General features: G+C 37.7%; 2 protein-coding genes across 2 annotated transcripts in view; one reads left to right on the top strand and one right to left on the bottom strand.

Moving 5' to 3' along the window:
- The window catches only part of s100v2 (S100 calcium binding protein V2), a 240591-nt gene that overhangs the window by 209690 nt on the left and 8259 nt on the right, over positions 1–22642 (bottom strand). The window lies entirely within an intron of this gene.
- On the top strand, positions 2341–21606 carry thbs3b (thrombospondin 3b). The gene is made up of 23 exons (XM_056254528.1): positions 2341–2592; positions 8273–8479; positions 8619–8872; positions 9622–9724; positions 11371–11397; positions 11506–11588; positions 11672–11723; positions 12182–12330; positions 14478–14615; positions 14802–14876; positions 14987–15139; positions 15333–15443; positions 15966–16073; positions 16251–16410; positions 16497–16615; positions 17135–17187; positions 17367–17560; positions 18088–18266; positions 18396–18444; positions 18804–19000; positions 20630–20802; positions 20944–21083; positions 21290–21606. Exons 1-23 carry the CDS (start codon positions 2511–2513, stop codon positions 21343–21345), a joined length of 2862 nt encoding a protein of 953 aa, XP_056110503.1. The 5' UTR covers positions 2341–2510; the 3' UTR covers positions 21346–21606.

The following is a 22642-nucleotide window of genomic DNA, read 5'->3' as shown; positions in this document are numbered from 1 at the left end:
ATAAATTGATTTGTGGGAGTTATCGGCGTATTGGTAAGTTTTAAACACACTAATATGAGCAAATCGGTCTATGCTCCGTTTTAACTGTACAACGTAGCAATCCGTATGCTCCTATACTGGACATCATACATCATCGTGGAAACCGACTGTTACCAGCTCCGAAATCAAATACAGAAGAAAGGCTGTTAACATTACCAGCTGCATTGTGGAAGGCTGTTAACATTACCAGCTGCATTGTTATGCTTCATCACTTTTTTACACTCTAAATATTACATTTATATGGTGCAGTGACCTAATATGCTGTCCTGCAGACTAAACATACTGTCAAACTATTAATATTTCCAACACATTGCAGAAGCTTGTCAGAGACTTCTTATCTTAAAACAACCATCTTGGAGCTTTTTGACCACTCAAGATGCTAAGCTTTATAAATCAGCCAGATTTTAGAGCTCCTCAGAGAACTGCTGACGAGAACTTTATTATTACATGCCAAACACTGCAGTTAAGTTGGAGTCTGTGGCCATTATACAGCTGGTCTTCTCCATCCCAATCTCTCACCGGAAACCCAAAGCACAGTGGGCTCGTCCGTTTTGTTGCTCTAAGGCCAGACCTACACTGTACCTCACTCAAAGTTCCTACAAAAGTATTTTACTGTCAGTAACTTGGGCAATTGTGTAATCATGAAAGGATTCCACATTTAATGACACAATGTTTTGTTTAGAACAAAGTATTAATAATATAATTATACTAAAAACATACTCAAGTACATTTTTAATACATTTAATAGTAGGCTACGTCTTTTTCACCTGGGTAGGCTGCTATGCATTTTCTGTATTTTGCTGGCCCTTAAATAATAATAAATAAAATCAACATAAGTGTGCTTTGAAGCAGCGTTTAATGGTTATAACAACAAAGTACACAGTTTTAAGGGCTTTAAAAATGTTTTAAGTATCATCATCAGTCGAGATTAACATAGAATGTAGATGGTTAACACAGCTTGCATGTGTTTAACTTTATCAATTGTTTTATGATCTTTTTTTGACATGATCATAAAGTTGTAGGCTATTCCATGATAGAATCATAGAGGCTACACTACACTATTTTCAACTAAAAAAAATGAAACTTTTGATTAGTTTTAGCGTTTATTTACCCAACTACGTTGTTGGGGTCCTGAAAGCGCAAACATTTGAAAACAGGTTTCAAAGTGCAAGTTTTTGAAACCGTTATCGTTCGTGAAAAATGTGACGTCATGCGCATGCGTATCATGTGTTCAGCGTGGTTTCTTTTCTTTTCTTGACAGCATTGCCATCTGTACACGAAAAACGCAAGGGAAACACTTTTCCATCTTTAGTAGGCCTACATTGTTTTGTAAACGCACGTGGTATGTGTTTTAAAGAAAGATAACATTTCAAGCAGTAGCTGATAGCATAGAACATGTTCATAATCATGATGGGACCGAGTGTCTATAGCTGACCATAATTTGTCCAGATGTGACTTCGTTTTGTTATACAATGAAATTATGCTCTCATTTTACATATGTGACAAGACACCACACCGGCCCATACCCGAAGATTAAAAGTTTGTGGATCTTAAAATGCTGCTTGCTCGGTTTTCTGGGCGCTTTGGACCGTTTAGCCTACATTGAGCCCTTAATTATATCTACATGTTTGTGTGTTTAAAAAAATGTTGTAATACAAAATCAACATGTAGGCTCAACATTTTTTTTTTTTTTTTAAGTTGTGGGTGTATTTTTTTGGCGCCAAACAAACGCTCGCGGAAGTAGCCATAGCAACAGTAAACTAACTGTTACACTAGCGCTTTCCGCTCATTTCCGGCTGCCAGAGACACTTTTGGCAAAAACATTTTAAAAAAGCCCTTATGCCATTTATCATAACTAAAGTTTTTTTTTTTTTTTTTTTAATTAAGACAAGCGAAGACAGTGAGCTTCGAATTCCGCCCTCAAAATTATCAAAACGTTGTCGTAGCTTTAATTTGCACTCTGTCGTCTGCTTTGTATTGTTGAACCCAAACTCAAATATCTATTTTTAGTTCACCGAAACAAAAACTTTCATAGATTTTCATTTGCACGATGCAATGCAATAGTCTGAGACGAGCTCAGTGCGGTAAGCTGAAGTCGCAGCGGGAAAGACCCTCAATAAATGCATGTAACGTTAAGTTGATTGACAAGGCTCGTTATCTCTCCCCCTGCCGTCCTGCAGCTCAACTTCTGTTTCTCATTTGGGATAGAAAGTGTTGAGCGCTGCAGAGTCTCAGACCCGCAGAGTCAGAGTCAGACTCACCCGACCCGGCACCCGCTCAGAATCAGATATAGGCTACTTTGAACCCCTGGCCGTTCAGGTCACATTCAGCGACTCTCCGGTCAGCGGGTTTATGTGATGTTATGAAGATCTTGGACGCTTTGAGCTGTTCGTGTCTTTGGGAAACAGGACTTTAAACTGGAATATATTCAAATCGTTTTATCAAACAATATTTGCTGGACTTTTAAGAGGATGGAGTTGAGGAAAATTGTGTCAAACCTGCTTGTCCTGTATGTTGCGTTTGGCCACTTCTCCGAATCATCGGAAATCAAAGGTGGGTTTTTTATACATCTTAAAATGTAATCTAAACACTAATTTGTGTGGGTTTTCTTCCATTGCACTTGGATCCTGATTATTCCACCCCCCTGTGTTCAATGTGAAGCTTTTAAACTTTCACATTAGTGGTGTTATGAATGGTTCAGCTGGTTAGTTGCACAGTTAAACCGTTAATTCCTCCTTTAAACTGTTATTTATTGGCTTACTTTATGCTTCCCCCCATAGTGACCCAATATAGTGGTCAGACAAAGTCCCCAAACAATGAGATAATATCATGCAAATAAGTGGAAGGCTGGAAGCTGTGCCTGTTACCCAGTACAAACTCTGACTGTATAGAAATAAATTAAATTTTTATTGAGGGGCAACCGTTTGCCCCTTATAATTGAGTTTCTTGGGCCTTCTTTGTCTTTGTGGCATATTGTTCAAAAGTTCTAGTTTATTTCTGCAATGTTCTGCATTATAGCACATTCTGCTTTGAATAAAACAAAAGTGTCTGCTAAATGCATTTATTTTAAATGGAAAATGCAATTATTAGCCTGACAAAATCAACTCAGTTGAACAACCAATAATTGGTGTTCACAGGATTGTACATTTATTTACTTTTTTTTTTTTTTTTTTTTTTTTTAGCATTTAACGATTTATTTGTAATACACACTTTAAGTAGGCTATCAAAAAAGTGTTATTTATATGTTGAATTATGTTTTTTAAAGCATGAGTGCAGAGTGTGGTCATATTGTGGCTGTTGCAGTGTGAACAGCTGAAAGTCTGTACATTTTGACAATAAACCTGATTTGCAACGGGGGTTGAAAAATTTCGATTGCAACTGTAGGCTATATATTTTCCAAACTCTTCAGTGTTGTCTGTACAGCCTATGGAGTTGCATCATTATTTGAATGGATCACTTATTTGTTGCATGTCAGTCTATTATTTTGGTCTCAGCCTTCAGTCTTACCTGCCCCTAAATGTTTTGGTGCACCTGCACCCATAAATGACTGACCAAAAGCATTTGGCTGGTAATTTTACATGTTGGTCAGACACCACTTACTTGGCCAATTATACTCAATCAGTGTTCGAACTATACCGTGTCCTTTGGGGGAGCCCCCTTTTTTTCACCGGGGGGGGGGGGGGGGGGGTTTGTGCACTTGCGCGCGCCGAGGACTGAAGCGGCTTTCAGACAGGACGCGCAATGCGCGGCGCTGTGTTATGAAACCCATTCATTTCAACTTCCACAAATACATAACAACTACAAGTGTATGCACTGTGCAAGCACTTTATACAGGATTTACCCATTATACTTTATCGACACAAAATGATAATTCAAACAGCCACCCACCAATATAAATAGATTGTCTTTGAGTTCACTTGAACAAGGGTTAAATAAATTACTCGTCAGGCTACTAAAGAATACCATAATACCTCCGTTCAATAAGACATCGAGAGTCACGCAGACATATAACAACCCAGCCACAACACATAATTGGGAATAACATGCCTTACCTTAACACAGAATGGATTTACTTCGCGCGCAGATCAATGGCCAACGTTTATATTTTTTCTACGAATCTTTCAGTTAAAGGGGCATTATGCAAAAATCCCGTTTTTGTCAAACAGCGACCCCTAGAGTTACTGTGGAGTACTTGAATTTAACGTTACTGTCGTAAATACCACTCACTCAGAGCGTGACATGGCCTGTTACATAGTATACAATAGTACATTGTGTTTAATTTGTCGTTTAATGAGATATAATATATGTTGTTAGTGGTGAGAATTTTCACGTGATTAAATACATAGATCCGACAATTTTAATGGTCCAGAGGCAGAACTTTTGCCAAGTGTGTCAGAGGTTCTGGGTTAATCGGTACTAGTAGTAAAGTTTATTTTCCTCATCAAAACCGATTGTTTATTAGTGGTTGTATTTCAAGCAGGGACATGTTTTTTGTGCATTAGATTTTGTGATTTCACCATAACAAAATATAGAGTCTCTCAGTCCCCGCAACGGATTCAGGCGCGCGTCACAACAGAACACTGTAACTTATCTGCACCACTGATCGCAGAGGCAACGAGCACTTTGGTCACTTGATTTCAAAAATAACACATTTCAGATCGCCTCTTATTTAACAAACGAACAAAATGAATGCTCTACTAGAGTTACCTGGAGATGTTTTATTTGTTTGTAATGGTAACGTTACATCCGTGCCGCGAGAAGTTTCAATGGGGACATAACACACCAGCGAGCAAATTATGCCTATGCTCGTGTCCGACTCCTCGCTCGGTCAGTCTGCCGTTTCCTCTTTCTCTGTTCCTCCGACAATGCTTTCCTAGCTTTCTGCATCTTATATGCCGGCTCAGCCATGACGATAGTGTGACAAACTCCATCTATCTATACCTTGTTCCTGTGTGTATGTGTGCAGTTGCCGTAAAGGAATATGTTACATCGCGAGAGCTGGTATCACGCGATACTTCCTGACGCGGCCCGCCGCACCGAAGTTGCAAGTGAGATTTTTGCGCTCACAGGCACCAGGGGGGGTCGAGACGCCCACCATTCAACCCGAAAGAAGTTATATAACCATTTCAATAACTCTGAAGCTGTTCAGTTAAGCTAAAAAAGCTGCATAGTGTCCCTTTAACATAGCCTAAACATGATTGGAATTTGCACCGCAGCGCCACCACGCCTTGATGCTCATGACAAGAATAGCATGTATAGTTATCTTCATTGAAGTGAATTAGGTTTAAATCGCCGTCATGCATTAATGAATAATATTTTGCTATTTTACACATAATAATCCACAATGATCACATTACACAAAACTGAAATTGCACGTCAAAATAAAAGATTGTCAATATTTTTTGAGACCCCCCAAAATTTCACGAATCACGTTTTCAGGGGAGCCCATGTCTTATTAAGGGGAGCCGAGCTCCCCCTAGCTCCCCCGTAGTTCGCACCCTGTACTCAATCTCATACAAGTGCTTATACTTATGTGTACAGGTTTTCATTAAATATTTACACCTGACTGTAAGCGTGAAATGGGTGCTACTCTGCAGTGGTACGAACCCTACCAGTCTAAAATAGTCTGAATATAAACACATATTATAGGTGTACAGTAGTGAATCAATTCACTTATGAATTGATGAAACTGCAACGTGCAATATGGCGGAATACATCCCGCCTTCTAAGTAAAAGAGCCAATCGCTGATTGGAAAAGTCATTGCACCACTGCAGCTGCCATAAGAAGCTCCGGTTCCCAGGCTCGCGCTTAGGAATGCACATGCGCATTTTTTTTAAACACTATTTGAGTAATAAGAATTTAAGAAACAACATTTATGGGACAGTTCATGAAAGATTTTGTTGCTGATTTTGAGATTTCAGGATTCCCCCTCTCAAATAGTTTGGACTTGGCCTTGGATGCCTCAAGTAGCTGGCTGGAGGCGTTGCAAATATGGCCGCAGATTGAACAGATTTTCCTTGAAAGGGACTTTGACAAGACCATAGGGTGTCCCATTTGTCATTTTAGGTTTCAGAAGGGGGCTCGTGAGTCGTGAACAACCCCTTATTGGCCGATATGCGCCCTCGATGCACACTTTTACCGAGCCCACAAGCCTGCGAGCTCCGCAGAAGACTTCTACCCGACAGTCAAAGCAGCATTACGTCACGAAAGTGTGGACTCGGAGGAAGATTGCAAGGGCTTAGGGTTCCATTTGGAACAAGGCCCTATGTTGAAAAAAAGATGGACAGCACATCTCCGCTTCCTTCCACTGTATAGGGAAATGAAGCCAAAATATCCCAGAAACGGTTGTTGCCGATTACGTCATTTGGAGCTTGAGTCTTTGCAGTAGTGATCCTGAGGTGGAGCTGTGGTATCAAGGTCCTGCCCATTCTCCTGCAGACACAGCTGTCAATCATGACGTTACACCCCATTATCAAATTAACTAACTGAATCCAAACTTATTGCAAAAACGAACACTTGAACATATGTCTGCGTAATAAGAACTACCTAAAATGACAGAAACCAATTTTGTAAAAAAAATGTATTGAAGTGTAATTGGATGTTTTAGTTTGGCTCATGTCCCATTCAATTACATGGAGAGGGTGGAGTTTATGATCTATACTGCATCCAGCCACCAGGGGGCGATCAAAATGCTTTGGCTTTACTTTTTGGCACACTTGGGTGTTGAAAGTTGCGGTTTGGGTAGGGGTCGGGACCAGGGCTTGACATTAACCAAGGGGGTAATCCACCAAACTGAAGTCTCCCCGGGGGCCGCCATTGGCTAACAAGCCTTCACCTGCTGTTAGCATCCCATTGACTCCCATTCATTTTTGCGTCACGTTGACAGCGAATAACTTTACATCTGAGGCGTTTAAAGACTCCATTTGTCCATTGTTTATTTCTAAAGAAACACGACAATGTATAAAAGGCTCCATTACCTTGTATCTTACGTTATGGTGCCGTAGAAGCCGTTTTTGTAAAAATAGGCTAACGATTGCGTCATAACACGCGACTCTCTGTCGCACAGTAGAGAAATGACCGTATAGAACGAAGTAGAAGCTCGCGCGCAATCGGGGGGACGTGGAGGCATAAAATCAAGGGAGAAGCCCATAGAGTGTCATAAAGTTGCTCCTGCTGCTAGCTCATGGACAGCTAATACTCACGAACTCCGGCTCTGCAAGATTCGGAAGGGAATGATTCAGATTCCTCTTGGCACAGCTACTAGAAGGCTTACAAGTTGCTCACGTCACATCTACGTCGTCAAGCTCAGTTTGAGCCTGCGCAGTGCGCTTGGCAATCAGGAAGTGAGTGCTTCTAATTGACTTCACTTTTCTCCGTTGAAGTCTATGGGGTCGCTGTGTCCATTTATTTTACTGTCTATGACATTAACACCCGCCAACCCGCCAAATGCGGGTGGATTTCAGCGTTGGCGTGTAACACAGTCTCTCCTACTAGCCACTTTGGCGGGTTAAATTTTATATAATATGTACATTTTTCAATTGTAGTCTTTTAAAAAGGCATCTGAAATAATAAACTAAGTGCAATCTAGTGTTGTTAGTAATATTGATTTTTCAATACATATTGATACTAAAATAAATATCTAAAACTCTTCCGCAGAATAGATACAAAAGATAACAGCTGTGTGTTTCCGACAGCGAGTTGACACACCAACCCTTTACTCACTCGTTTTATTTGCTCCGGATGAATATTGTTGGTGGTACAGGGCTTAAATTCTGGCGAGGGATTGCGCATATTGAGCACAATTTTACAAAATTTAGCAAAAAAGTTAATGTCAAGCCCTGTGCGTGACATTTCCAAACACGCTATGACCAATCACAACGCACTGGTCCAGCTGACCAATAAGACCCTTTGTACTTTTCGGAAGGAGGGGCTTCATAGAGGCAGAAACTAAACAGAGCGTTACTGATAGACTGGGCAGAGAGGTGGTCCAACAATTTCACAATATGTGACAAATAATGTGTTTTTTGAACATTCAAGCATGAAAACCTATTCGAGTAGACCCCAAAAACAAAATCAAGACTTTGAAAAAGGGCCTAAAATGTCCTCTTTAAATAATGAATTAAATAAAAATATAATGAATACGTATAGTGCATATATTCAACAAAATGATCTGTGCATAATACCTGCCTGAAGCAAACAAATCTCTTCAAATCTGTTCTGTCTCTCTCTCAGTGATAAATATTTTGGAGCTCCGTGATCCACGTCAGACAGCTGCAGCTATAGAGAATCTGTCTGGAGCTCTGCAGACAGTGGGAGATCTGTACATCACCTCCACCTTCATGCTGCCACCCAAACTCGGCGGCGTTTTGTTTGGCCTCTATGATAAGGAGGACAACAAGAAGTACCTGGAGATTGCTGCTGTAGGCAAGATCAACAAATGTAAGTGCTTTTTCCAAATACCTTTGCAAACATTCCCCCAGATGTCGATTTGTGTTCTCAATAGGTTCTCAATAGTTTAAGTAAGTCTTTGTTTATGATTCCGGTCATTGGAAAGATCAATTCTCCTTTCTATCCTCAGTGCTGGTGCGATACTTGCGCTCTGATGGAAAAGCTCATGCTGTCAATTTACAAAATCCTGTCCTCGCTGAGGGACGCACCCAATCACTTATTCTCAGAATGGGTGGACTTAGACGGAGTCACATAAACCTAGAGCTTTATGTTAACTGCCGATTGGTCGACTCTGCTCAGGGCCTCCCTTCCTTTGTCGGGCTTCCATCAGAGGCTGAATCTGTGGATGTTCGCACCGGACAGAAGTCTTATGCCAGGATACAGGTGATTCAGTTAGGTCAACAATTAATTAACATTTTTTGTCATGGTTTGCAGTCTGTGTGAATCAAACTTGAAGGTAAAAATTACAATTTTGTCATTTACTCAAATGCATGTTGTACCAAACCCATAAGACTTTTTTCATTTTCGAAAACACAAATGAAGATATTTTTATAAAACCTGAGAGATTTCTGTCCCTCCAAGTCCACGCAATCAAAACTCGGATGCTTCAAAATATGACATTGTAAAGATAATCCGTTTGAATTGTCTTCTGAAGAGACACAATCGCTTTATATGATGAACAGATTTAATTTAGGGCTTTCATTCATACATATTTACAAGACTTTGGCCACTCGATTCATATATGAATTGCACTTATAGTATCTTTTTTGCTTTGTTAATGCATACAAATTTAGTAAAAGCACGAAAATGTCTTCATGTGTGTTTCGGAGATTAATGAAAGTGAGTTTGAAACGACGTCATGAGGGTGAGTAAATGATGACAGAATTGTATTTTTTTGGGTGAACTCATAACTCATAAATGATATTTCTAATTGTGTGGTCTGTACTTTTTAAGTGACTTAAATACTGCTCTGACGGATATTTTATACAGTTTCCTGTGTGCACAGGAGTGAAAGTCAGTGTGTTAAATGGTGAAGTCTGGAAGAAGAGGGATAAGGATACATGTGTAAATATGCTAGTAATGATAGGTTTCATATATATAATTTATATATATATGTACTGTATACATTTTAGGGCTCAGTAGAGTCTGTCAAACTGGCTATCGGAGGCTCTCTGGCTACAGCTGGTCTTCTCATTGACTGTCCATTTCAAGGAGATTCAGCTATAAACAATGCAGGTAAGGACTTCTTACAGCATCAGAGGAATTTTAACTATGTGGTACTGGTAACTTACTAGTACAAGACGTCTTGAAAAATACTCAATTTACAGCAGAGCACACTGGGCACTCAATGTCCAACAATGCACTCAATTCATCCTTTCATTTACATTGTGACAAATAAACTATAAATAATATAACCACCTATATCATGTGACAGCACGAAAGCATGCTACTTTTTGTCAGACCTTTATCAATACATACTATAATGTTTTTCAGACAATTAAAAAAAATAATAGTAGGTAGGACAGTACATACTGCACAGTATACAATAGGCGGTATAGTATTCCATTATCATGTCATCATACTGCCCTCTTGTGGCAATGCAGAAATTATGCCCATTATTGATACACCATTTGGAAGCAGACATCACAATTACGTCACTTGCACCTGCATTATGGTGGCAGAAAAACAGTGGTAACAATTGGAGGAAAACTGGCAAAATCCACAGAATAAGATTTTTTTTTTTTTATTGTGCCTTTGGATGTCATATGTATAGATGTATAGAATTCTGTCGTCAAAGACGCCCTCTAAAACTATGCACAAGAGTCAAGACATTTATGTTACAAGCCCCAGACTAGACTGATGAAATTATGAGTCTACTATTAAAGCATGAATGCAGTTCATATGCAGTTCAAATGGGACATAATGTATTGGGCCTACAGTTAAAGCATGAAATTATGTTATAAACCTATAACATTTTACATAGATAACATTTAAACATAATTCTTTTTCAGCTCACAAATTCCGAGAGAAAAAAAAGTTAGAATTGTGGGATATAAACACGCAATTCTGAGGAAAAAAGGCATAATATTATTTTTCCTCTCATAATTGTGAGATAAACTCAAAATTACCTTTTTTATTTTTTTATTATATCGGTTCCATAGACTTATCACTGCTGAACTGTCATTATCTGACACAGTCAGGCTCCGCCCACAAACAATTTAATCGCTGTTTGCAAACACTTAAAATGGTCTATATACATATTTATGGATATGTGTATATATGGAGAATGTGATATACACTACTGTTCAAAAGTTTATGGTCAGTAAGATTTTGTTGTTTTGTTTTTTTAAGAGAAGTTAATACTTTTATTCAGCAAGGATGCCTTAACTTAATCAAAAGTGTCAGTAAAGGCATTTATAATTTTACGATTTTAATTGAATGCATTTCAAATTAAAATAAACGGTGTTCTTTTAAACATTCAATTCATCAAAGAATCCTGAAAAAAAATTAAGCAGTTTCCACAAAAATATTAAGCAGCACAACTGTTTTTAACATTGATAATATCAAGCTGAAAATTCACCTTTGACATCACAGGAATAAATTACATTTTAAAATATATTCAAATAGAAAAGTAAAAATTGTAAGACAATTTCATAGTATTACTCTTTTCACTGTAATTTTGTGATCATGAGATATATGCATTACAATTTTTAAAAATCGTTAAAAAATAACATTACACAACACATTTTTTGATTAATGATTTTTAAATAAAAAAACAACATTAACAAAAATTACAGACTTCAAAATATTTGTATGTATATTATTTTGTTTTAGAACAAGATTTTTTTTATATATAAAATGTTTATGCTGTTTCTTTACAGTAGCCAGTGACCATAACGCCATCCTTGGTAAATATCAAATATTATCAAATCATGTGAATGTACTATCACAATTGAATTATCTCCATGCCTGTAATGCTTTTCTGTGATAATAAAAAGACCCTGTCATATGGCCAGGTGATCACACCAAAGCTCTGATTGGACAGCTGATAATCTTTAACCAGATCATGGGAGAGCTGAGAGAGGATATCAGAGAACAGGTATTGTATTGCACATTTCCGTTTTTAATTGGGATATGGGATTTTATCAAATCAAATTCTCTTTTTCTTTTCTGTGTTTTTAGACTAAAGAGATGTCTCTCATAAGAAACACCATCCTTGAATGTCAAGTGTGTGGTAAGTGGTGGTGAAAAAGCATGAACAGGAAGGATAATGGCAGATCAGGTTTTGTTAAAACATGTCTGAAGATTGTCATGGTATTCACCTTATTTTTCAACACGGAAGTAAGCCGTTTTCTGAGAATATGTTAGACTTCCAATTCCTTAGCAGTTGAAGGGAAATGACGAAAAAAAAATATCAAAGTGCAGCAAATGGTAATTTGCGCTACAAACCAGTGGGTTTATAATTTTGACAATACATTAAAATAATATGGTAAGAAATTACCAGTTTGCAATATCAAGCAGCATAAAAAGCTGTTTTGTACAGCTAATAATTACTGGAAGTGGATGACACCAGAAGCCAGACACATGAAGAAATTTACAATTTATGAAATTTACAAATGGCCGTGCCCGTTCTTTCATGATAAATAAGGTGAAGAGAGGTAACCTGTATGTTGCTCTCTCTCTGTTCATCAGGATTCCATGAGCCTCAATCACGGTGTCATCCTAACCCCTGCTATAACCGCGTAAGCTGCATGGAGAGTTTGACGTACCCAGGATATCAATGTGGCCCCTGCCCAGAGGGCATGACAGGCAACGGAACACACTGCCAGGACATTGATGAGGTTACTGCAAAGATCAGTTTATTATTATAATTAGTGTTTGCTAAGGCATCAATTAAGTATTTTTTATATTGCTCCAAAAATACCAGAGTCATACACTTTGAAGGGCACTTATTACAGAAATAATATACACAAGGGAGGATAATCAACGGAACAGGTGTGTAACTTAATTAACAACCATGGAAACTTAACAAATGACCAGGAACTCGGGCAAAACGGGAAGGGCGAAAAAAAAAAAAAACACCATTAAACAAAACATTGCTAAACATAACTCAGACAAAACACCCATCTCCCCGAGGGTGCATCATTGTGCCATAACTAACTATAACAGTTCAACATATGAGGGAGGGTGGTGGCTCTGGAGGTGGTCGAAAAGCTGGAGACAGACGGACACTAGGAGGTGGACCCACCAGTGGAGCCAGGAGAGCTGGAGACCCAGGCAAAGGAGGAGACACAGAGACTGAGTAACACCATAGGTTGTAGAGGCCAAGATGGAACCGTGGTGACGAGCGGGCAGAAGGAGCCAGGGTGCCGGAGGACTGAGGCAGAGCCGGTGGGACTGAGACCCAAGGTGGAGCTGAAGGTAAAGAGGAGCCGGACGGAGCTGAAGGGGTGGAGGGACAAGATGCAGCCAAAAGGCCGGAAGTCCTGTGGCGTAGGCAGTGATGACTGACCAAGGCGGAGCCGGAGTGACGAGGGAGCCCGGTGGAGCCGTGAGGATGATGGTCCCAGGTGGAGCCGAGAGGGTGAGGAACCAAGGTGGAGCCGACTGGTCAACGGGCCGAGGTGGAGTGACGGGCTTGGCGGCCCATGGCGGAACCAGGGGATCCACGTGCCAAGGCAGAATTGGAGGCTTTGGGGAATAACCTCTTTCCTCACAAACATTTACAGAGGCCAGGCACATCTCACCCTCAGCATCTGGAGTTCGGTCAGGTACTCCACGAGGACACCCACTGGGACAGACGGTGTTGCTTGCTCACACACCTGGTCAGACTCCGGGATGAAGTTGGGCTCAGGCGTCAACTCTGGCTCATCTGTGAGGCAGACAGTCAACAGCGAATTGTTATTAGCCAGCTCCCACTCCACAAATTTGGAAAAAATGTCCCTCGAAGACCATCTTTGCGCAGTCATGCCTTAGTTCGCTCATTTTGGCTGGTCTAAAAAAAAACACAAAGGGAGTGATCTAGAAACTGCATAAGCTACAGCTAGATTTAAAAAGTCACTCATGTGGTCCTCGAGGGTATGATATTCCTGCTCCAAACAGAGCAGATGGGCAGCTGGTAAATCCATGTCTTCTTTTTTTGGTTCAGTGTTCTGTCAGGCATGGTTGCAATAATCGCTCGATGACAAGGAATATAAACAAAAACAGTCTGTAATGAATCCAACAGGAATAAAAATTTAGCACGACGACACCGAGCAAAGAACTGGGAGAACTGAGGGCTTAAATACACAAGGGAGGATAATCAACAGAACAGGGAACAGGTGTGTAACTTCATTAACAACCATAGAAACTAACAATGACCTGGAACAGGGAAAACTAAACCAAAACACCATGAAACTAAACATGACTTAACATAATGTTGTAATATTGAATAACAAACTACAGTTATTAGAATCAATCAAATTAGAATGTTAATCAACACATCAAAATATGTGTATTTCTTTAAAGCACAATAAAAGATTATTAAAATATGTTTTAAAATGTACTTTAAAGTAAAACGTAATTTGACATTATTAAGAAGTGCACTTCTTAAAAGTATTTTATTTTAATTAACAAATAAAAACCTTCTTAACCGTATTTTAAGAAACAAAAATGTACACTCTTTAAGTACTCTTTAGTGGACTTTTATTTAATTGTATTATCTATAAGTACAGTTTATATATATATATATATATATATATATATATTCTTTTTCACAAGGGTATCTAGAGATCAGAATACTGAAGAGACTTGGGGGTTGGTCAGTTTGACTTTGGCCAGTAAGCAAGCAGCTAGCAACCACATAGCCATACTCATGACATCATGTTAAATACATAGCATATTGAGATATTTAATTTGTGCTGCAGCAGAAAATGGAAGTTACAGTTTTAACATTGTTTTTTTCCCGCCATACTTTTCTTTTTTCTCTCAATATCTCCCTTTGTTATAGTGTACTGCTCAGCCCTGTTTCTCTGCAGAGTTGTGTGTGAACACAGCTAAAGGCTTCACCTGTGAGTCCTGTCCCATAGGATTCACCGGTACAACACTCAGGGGGGTTGGGTTGGAGTTTGCCAAGAGCCACAAGCAGGTAAAAATGTGTCAAAAATCCAATTACAACCAAACATAGTGAGGATAACAAAATGTAAAGATATGGCCTATTCAGACCTCAGTATTTTTTATTTAATTGAACAGACATGTCTGCGATTAGCTTTACTGTTTAATGTTCTTGGTGTGAACAGGCTTTTACCGTGAGAATATATATATTTTTTTTCAGGAATGTGTTGATATTGATGAGTGTGCTGAGTCCTCAAGCGCCTGTGTGCCCAACTCAGTCTGTATAAATACAGTGGTGATTAAACTCTCAAAATTTGCACTTTAAATAAGTTAACACCAGAATTGGCAAGTCAAACAGAGCAGCCATAATTGGTGAAACACAAACTGACTTCTCTCTTTTCATAGGGATCGTTCAAGTGTGGCCAGTGTAAAGCAGGATTTGTGGGTAATCAGACTGCAGGCTGTTTTGCAAGGAGGATGTGTGAAACTCTGGGCTATAACCCCTGTGATGTAAATGCACACTGTGCGATGGGCCGCAATAATGACTTTTCCTGCTTGGTGAGAATCTAGAAATTAATTTTCCTACCTGGAAATTCTGAATCGAAAATCTTCATTTGTAATTAAAGCACCTGCTGCTCTTAAGTGAGATGATACATTCTTTAATGTTTTGGATTGCTTCTTTGCTTCTTTCAACTCAAAAAGCCAGAATTGTCCAAATGGCTGATCATTCTCTCCATTTTGTGTCCCGCAGTGTAACGTTGGCTGGGCAGGTAATGGGAACATTTGTGGTCCAGACTCAGACATTGATGGTTACCCTGATGAACCACTTCCATGCATTGACAATGACAAACACTGCAGAGCGGTACATACTCATTCACTAAGAATAAATTGCGCCCACTGATAGTTCTTTAAATTGCTCATCTGCCTTGTTTAATCACCCAATTCACTAAAGAAAAATTAATCATCAGAAGACAAACACTTGTGCTGAATAAAATATCCATGCCGTATTGCACTGGGAAAATCAGAATGACTCAAATACTGAAAAACACTGGTTATGGCACTCTTCTTTATCAATTGTTGAATTACTACCATCTTGATTGATACAAAGTGTACAAAATCTTGTTTAAACAAAATTACATTGGCCATCAGAGTATTACTTAATTTAACATGCTTATTGCATTGCAACAGCAGTCCAAATATCACCTGGTTAAATTAGCCGAAACTGTATTGAATTTGCCACATTCTGTCTAATTCTTTGTTTACTACCATTTGAACTGATTTCTTCTTAACTGATGACAGTTTTTCTTTAGCAAAACATATATTTCCATCTCTGTTGTGATTTTTTAATCATGCTTTTTGGTATAATTTTGATATCCCTGTGTAGGATAACTGTGGGAATACCCCAAACTCTGGGCAAGAAGATACAGATGGAGACGGGATTGGTGATCAATGTGACGAGGATGCAGATGAAGATGGAATCAAAAATGTTGAGGTTTATGATCAAGTGGCTTTGAATTGTTGAAATATTGAGCAATAATTGGATACCACACCGTGTTCATATTGGCTGATGTCCTGATGTTTTTTGTTTGTTTTGTTTTTTCATTATTTTGAAACCAATTGTCTGTAGGACAGATCCTAAGCAGTAGCTATTCTAATTGCATGTTTCTAGGACAACTGTCGCCTAGTGCCCAATAAGGACCAGCAGAACTCTGACACAGATTCGTTTGGCGATGCTTGCGACAACTGCCCTAACGTTCCCAATGGAGATCAGCTTGATACGGATGGCAATGGCAAAGGAGATATCTGTGACAATGATATTGATGGAGATGGTACTGGCCTACTCACTTTTAACTGTTCTGTGGTTTTACAGCATTGTACAACATCATCTATTCCTGCCACTGCATTCTCTTCGCAGGCATCCCTAATGTTTTGGATAACTGTCCTAAGATACCCAATCCCATGCAGACAGACCGAGACGGAGATGGTGTGGGTGACGCGTGTGACAGCTGTCCTGAGGTCAACGATCCTTTGCAGGTTTGACAAAGGGATCATTATAATGGTGAAGGCAAGGGAAGAGGGGCACCATGAGATGAAGGTTCTTCAAAATGGAGGCAGAGATACAGCTGAGATAGTGGGAATATTAGGCCAGAATGATGTAAAACAGTCTATCATTTGTGTAGAATCAAGTAGTGTACTTTTATGTTAGTGAGGTTGTGTGTATCGAGAAGAGTAGAGGTCCAAGCACGAAACCTTGAGGCACCCCAGGGTTTTTTAGGTAACCTGACAAAATATTTTGCATGAATTGTTTACTGCTCATTGCTCACCCATTGTTTTAATTTAACTCTGCTCATTTGAGCAGTCAAATTAAAATGTTGCATTTTCAATAGCCAAATTCCACAACATGACTACTTAAGCAAACTTGTATCATATTCTTAAAAATAGATTTCTTCCATAATTAAAGAGGCATTTAAATAATAAATGACTATGACTATGGCCACTCTGCTTTTTAAATATGAATGCAATGATTAATTATCATATTTTGCTTTTTTACAGTCAGATATGGATAACGATTTGGTGGGAGATGTGTGTGATACAAACAAGGACATGTAAGTACTTGTGTTGATAAATGTTTATTTTACCCAAGAACAGGGGATGTTTACAGTTCTCTTAATGTGTAATAGCTGTGTTTTCTTTTAGTATAAGTCAGTTTCAATTTCCTTTGTGGTGTAATTCATTACTCAGGAAAATCTGCAAAGACCTACTGAAAATGATTCTCTGTGTGTAGGGATGGTGATGGATATCAGGACACGAGGGATAACTGCCCTGAAGTGCCCAACAGTTCTCAGCTGGACTCAGATAATGATGGGATTGGGGACGAGTGTGATGATGATGATGATAACGATGGAATTCCAGATATCCTCCCTCCTGGTCCAGATAACTGCAGACTTGTTCCCAACCCCAGTCAAAAAGACACTGATGGTCTGATTCTTAATTCTGTATTTTGGAAAAGCATACCACACTTACTGCAGTATATATACAGTGCACAGTATGTGAATTTTGGATGACCTACTATTTTTGCTAGAATGTGCAGTAACAGAGCGCATTGCACGAAATACTATATTCCTCAAACTCAAAGTAATATCAACCACAACTTTAAACATATTTGCTTGACCGGAGGTCATAATGTTTTATTGGAGTGGGACATTTTACACAACATTTGATTAAAACTGCAAAATAACTTTTTATTTCTGAGATGATATCTGGACCAACACTCACTGAACTAAACTTCTGAAGTAATGAGATTATGTGACAACAATATAGTATAGTATAGCATAGTATAACATTTTAAAAAACAACATGTGCTGTTTCACAGACTTTTCAGATTGTAAAAATATGATGCAGTAACCAGTATGCTAGTATTCTTTTCCAAAGATACCTGTCACACTTATTGTCTTATTGACAGTCTAGAAATTAACATACTTTTTTTGTACCTTCTCTCCTTTCAGCTAATGGAGTGGGTGACATGTGTGAGACAGACTTTGACAACGATAAGGTGAATGACTTGTTGGATGCGTGCCCTGAAAGTGCTGAGGTCACTATGACCGATTTCAGGGCGTTCCAGACAGTCATTCTTGACCCTGAAGGAGATACTCAGATCGACCCCAACTGGCTGGTACTAAATAAGGTGATCTTTCATTAAAATGGCTTTTATTTGTTCAGCTAGTCTCTGAGCTTATATTCTCTCCTATATTGTTGTGCTTATTGTAGACAAAGTCTTTGAAGTATTATAAAAACAACTTTGGTGTTTTTTTAGGGAATGGAGATTGTGCAGACCATGAATAGCGACCCTGGTTTGGCTGTGGGTATGTACACTGAACAAAAATTTGTCTAAGGTTTAGGCCTACTTTATAACAATGTATACTCAGAAATTACTAGTAAAAGTCACAAATAGTTAAAAAGAAATGGCAAGTAATACATTGAATTAAACTTGAAATTTTGAAGTAGAAAGAGTTAAATAGTATTTTCTTGTAAAACATACTTACAACTTCAATAAAAAATTTTTTTTTACAGTGTACATAAAACTCTTTTACATACTTTTTCGTACAGCCATAAAATCACTGTTGGTGTTTTGTGACTTTTACAGTTCATTTACTTCACTTTCAACAGATTAATTGACATTTCTGTGTCTCAACAACTATTAACCTCCTTATTTTTTATTTAGGTTACACAGCATTTAATGGTGTTGATTTTGAGGGCACGATCCATGTGAACACGGCCACTGATGATGATTACGTGGGCTTCATCTTTGGCTATCAGGACTCTTCCAGCTTCTATGTGGTGATGTGGAAACAGATAGAACAGACGTACTGGCAGAATTTACCCTTTAAAGCCTCAGCTCAGCCTGGACTACAGCTTAAGGTAAAGTCAATTTAACATATGCATTAAAATTAGGGCTGTCAATTGATATGTAACTGAATTATGCACCCCTTACAAAAAAATAAGTTTAAGTGTGCTACTAGTATACTTCTTTTAAACAAAAAAATAAAACGTAACTTTTTATGTACTTCTCAGAAATATACTTAAAATTACACTTAAGTATAATTGAATTTATACTTAAGTATAAGTATATACTTGAATTTATACTTAAGTACTTAAGTCTAAGTATATTTGGCCTATACTTGTACTCAATCTTTTGATCGAGATATACTTAAAAGTATAATTAAGTATTCTAAGTATACTTGGATTGTAGTTGTGTTTACTCTTTTGATTGAGTAACCTATTAATTATTTTCTCATAGTTTTACATTGTTTAAAAAATATTGATTTAAAAAGAGAACAGATATATTCCTAATTCTGAGTATTAACATGTTTTTGTCCACTGGTAGTGTAGGAATTGACTTCAAATTGACTTAAAATACAGTGTATATAAAAAAGTATATTTAAAGTATAAAAATGAATACCTAAATAGAAATATAGTAGTATACTTAAAGTGTAAAAATGATATATAAATAGTAAACCATATGTATAATGTTAAGTTCACTTAAAGATACAAGTATACTTGCAGTATAAAACTACTAAGAAATGTGCACTCAAAGTTTGTAACTACTGTTACACTTAAAGTATGTTTAAAAGTATACTTTTATTCACTAAAAAGTGGGCCAATTTAGTCCCAAGTAGTATTGAAATAGTACACTTACAAGGATACTATTAGTACATTGATATTAGTATAATACATAAAGTAGCCTATACTTCAAAATATACTTGAACTTTACTTAAGTGTACTTAAGGAATAGTATATTTATTTTTTTGTAAGGAACCTGATATGCAGATTAATGTTAATGACTTAATTGAATGTGAATATTTGCTGAGAAAAGAAAAGCAAATGTAGTACATTATTATGGCAGATAAATAAAGCATTGAATACACAAAAATTCACCAGTGTTGCATTTTTACGAATGTGAGAAAGGAATGTGGAGGGAGAAAGGAGAAAATGGATTTGGGACATAATGTAGGCCTGATTCAAAAATTATTACAAAGTTTGGCAACAGTAAGATTATTTTTAATAAAAAAAAATGCTCTCTAATGCTCACCAAGGCAGCATTTATTTAATCAAAAATACAGTAAAAAAGATTATTATTATTGTGAAATGTTTTCTTATCTGAATATATTTTAAAATGTAATTTATTCCTGTGATGGCAAAGCTGAATTTTCAGCACCATTACTCCAGTCTTCAGTATCACATGCTTGCTCAAGAAACATTTATTATTATCGATGTTGAAAACAGTTGCGCTGCATTTCTTTCAGGATTCTTTGATGAAAAGAAAGTTAAAAAGAACAGCATTTATTTGAAATAGAATTTTTCCTTAACAATATAAAATTATTTGCTGTCACTTGTGATCAATTTAATGCGTCCTTGCTAATTAAAAGTATTAATTTCTTTTTAAAAATCTCGCTGATGGGAAACTTTTAAACAGTAGTGCATATATTCATGTTTAAATGCCTTTTATTAACATTACTCAGAAATGTATCTGTCTCTTTTGACTTCCAGGCAGTGAAGTCTCGTACAGGCCCTGGTGAGTATCTGCGTAATGCCCTGTGGCACACAGGAGACACATCAGGGGAAGTTACTTTGCTTTGGAAGGACCCAAGAAATGTGGGTTGGAAGGACAGAACGTCCTATCGCTGGCACCTCACTCACCGCCCACAGGTGGGCTACATAAGGTGAGGGTGGATCTGATTTAACTTTAAGAGATACACAAAACATGTTTCTATGCATGAGGACACAAGCATATCTCTTACTATTAGAACTTGAAATATTTAGTTTTGTAGAGTCTGACTGGGTCCTTTATATCAATGGGACAGATTAAGACTGTATGAAGGTACAGCCCTGGTGGCCGATTCAGGAGTCTTGATAGACACCACTATGAGAGGAGGGCGGTTGGGCGTCTTCTGCTTCTCCCAGGAGAACGTCATATGGTCTAATCTCGGCTATAGATGCAATGGTAAGTAACATAATGTGAGATGCATTCTAAATTGAATCTCAGTATCTGAGGGCCAATTTGAAAATGTTATATGTATAAAAATATAAAAACAGAATTGTAATGGTTCAGTGTGCTGTGTGCTTCAAATTGAAGGCACGTCACTCAGGTCAAAACAGTGTTTTAGTCTCAGAGTGACTCCGTTTTTTTTCTCCTGATATTTTGCACAGATTCCATACCTGATGACTTTATGCTGTACCAAAAGCAGACGAATCTGAGGACATAAGCCTCGCGCTGCAATCCCCTCATCATGACTACCTGTGTGTTTGTGTTCATGTGTGTGTTCAGAGAGGTAGGAAGAGATCATGATTAAAATTAGTTTTTTATCTTGTGAAATTTTGAAGGGTAGAAATGTTGTCAATCAGAATTATACACTACACTGCACAAGTTTGCATCGTGCACCATCATCTACGCTTGAAATATGAGTGGTATCTGTGTGCTATTTGGATGAGAATCAGCAAACCTTAAAATGCAAAGCTAATGGAATAAATATAATATAAAAGCATAAAAAATATAAAAGCAATTAATTAAAAAGGCAATAAATATGACTAAATAGGTTGACTGTGAATTTGGCGTCTTGCAAAAAAATTTGAATAAAAATGTCCTTATGTAGTTAAACTACATTTACATACATTTAAAAATACACACAGTAGTGTTTCATTATAAAACCCCATAATGTGTTATTAAATTCAGTAATTGTGCTTTTCTTAATGGTTTCCCCCACCTGTTTTTCATCCAAAGAGGCTCTGATTGTCAGGTTATTTTGTTCATTTCAGCACCATGGACAGTGGTATACTATGTACTTGTTATTCAGTGTGCTGCAAGAATTTAGTGAAAAAAATGAATTACAAAAATGCATAACAGGTGTATTTGTATGATTTATGCCAGACATAAGCCATTTGGTATTGGTTTGGTGTGAGATTGGAAACCATGGGAGTATAAGCAAGACAAGGGCACGCCAGCAATAAGCTAAACAAATTCACTGATCTAGCGTTTTAAGTTTCAAACATATTAACAGAATAAAATAAATCTAAGCCAGACATCTGTATTGTTATGATTTATGCACTATAAATCATGCTATCCAGTGTATTAATTTAATATTGATGTGTGTCGGTTGGAATAGGCCTGGTTTCACAGACAGTTCTTAGATTAAGCCAGGATTAGGCTTTAGTTCAATTAGGAGATTTAAGTGTCTTTTATAAATGTGCTTTGGAAAAAAAACATTACTGGTGTGCTTCTTGAGACAAAACAATGGTGCTGGTATATTTTAAGATTGTCACTGCAAGTTTTTTTTCAGGTAAAACAGCTCAAACGTGCATTTTAGTCTGAGACTAGACTAAAGTCTTATCTGTGAAACCAGGGGACAGGGCTCTGGTTCCTAAATGGATGCTGTCACAAAATGTAACATCTGACCTCTCGACCCACACTCGTTGATATTATATTGATTAAAACCTGTCAAGGGTCAAGGTGTGGACATGAGCGATATTTCAAATATTCATGTAAAAATAGAAATTAACTCCACA

Source organism: Rhinichthys klamathensis, unplaced genomic scaffold, assembly GCF_029890125.1.
Source record: "Rhinichthys klamathensis goyatoka isolate OS25496 unplaced genomic scaffold, OSU_Roscu_1.1 h1tg000111l_1, whole genome shotgun sequence".
Classification (NCBI taxonomy): Eukaryota; Metazoa; Chordata; class Actinopteri; order Cypriniformes; family Leuciscidae; genus Rhinichthys; species Rhinichthys klamathensis.
The sequence above is the reverse complement of the archived record's forward strand: the minus strand, read 5'-3'. Positions and strand labels throughout refer to the sequence as shown.

What these genes read in the sequence shown, in the direction of transcription:
- thbs3b (XM_056254528.1), top strand. Translation starts at nt 2,511, where the DNA reads ATGGAGTTGAGGAAAATTGTGTCAAACCTGCTTGTCCTGTATGTTGCG. An exon ending in CCTTGAATGTCAAGTGTGTG is followed by an intron (nt 11,724 to 12,181) that starts GTAAGTGGTGGT and finishes TCTGTTCATCAG; the next exon opens with GATTCCATGAGCCTCAATCA. An exon ending in CGACCCTGGTTTGGCTGTGG is followed by an intron (nt 18,445 to 18,803) that starts GTATGTACACTG and finishes TTTTTTATTTAG; the next exon opens with GTTACACAGCATTTAATGGT.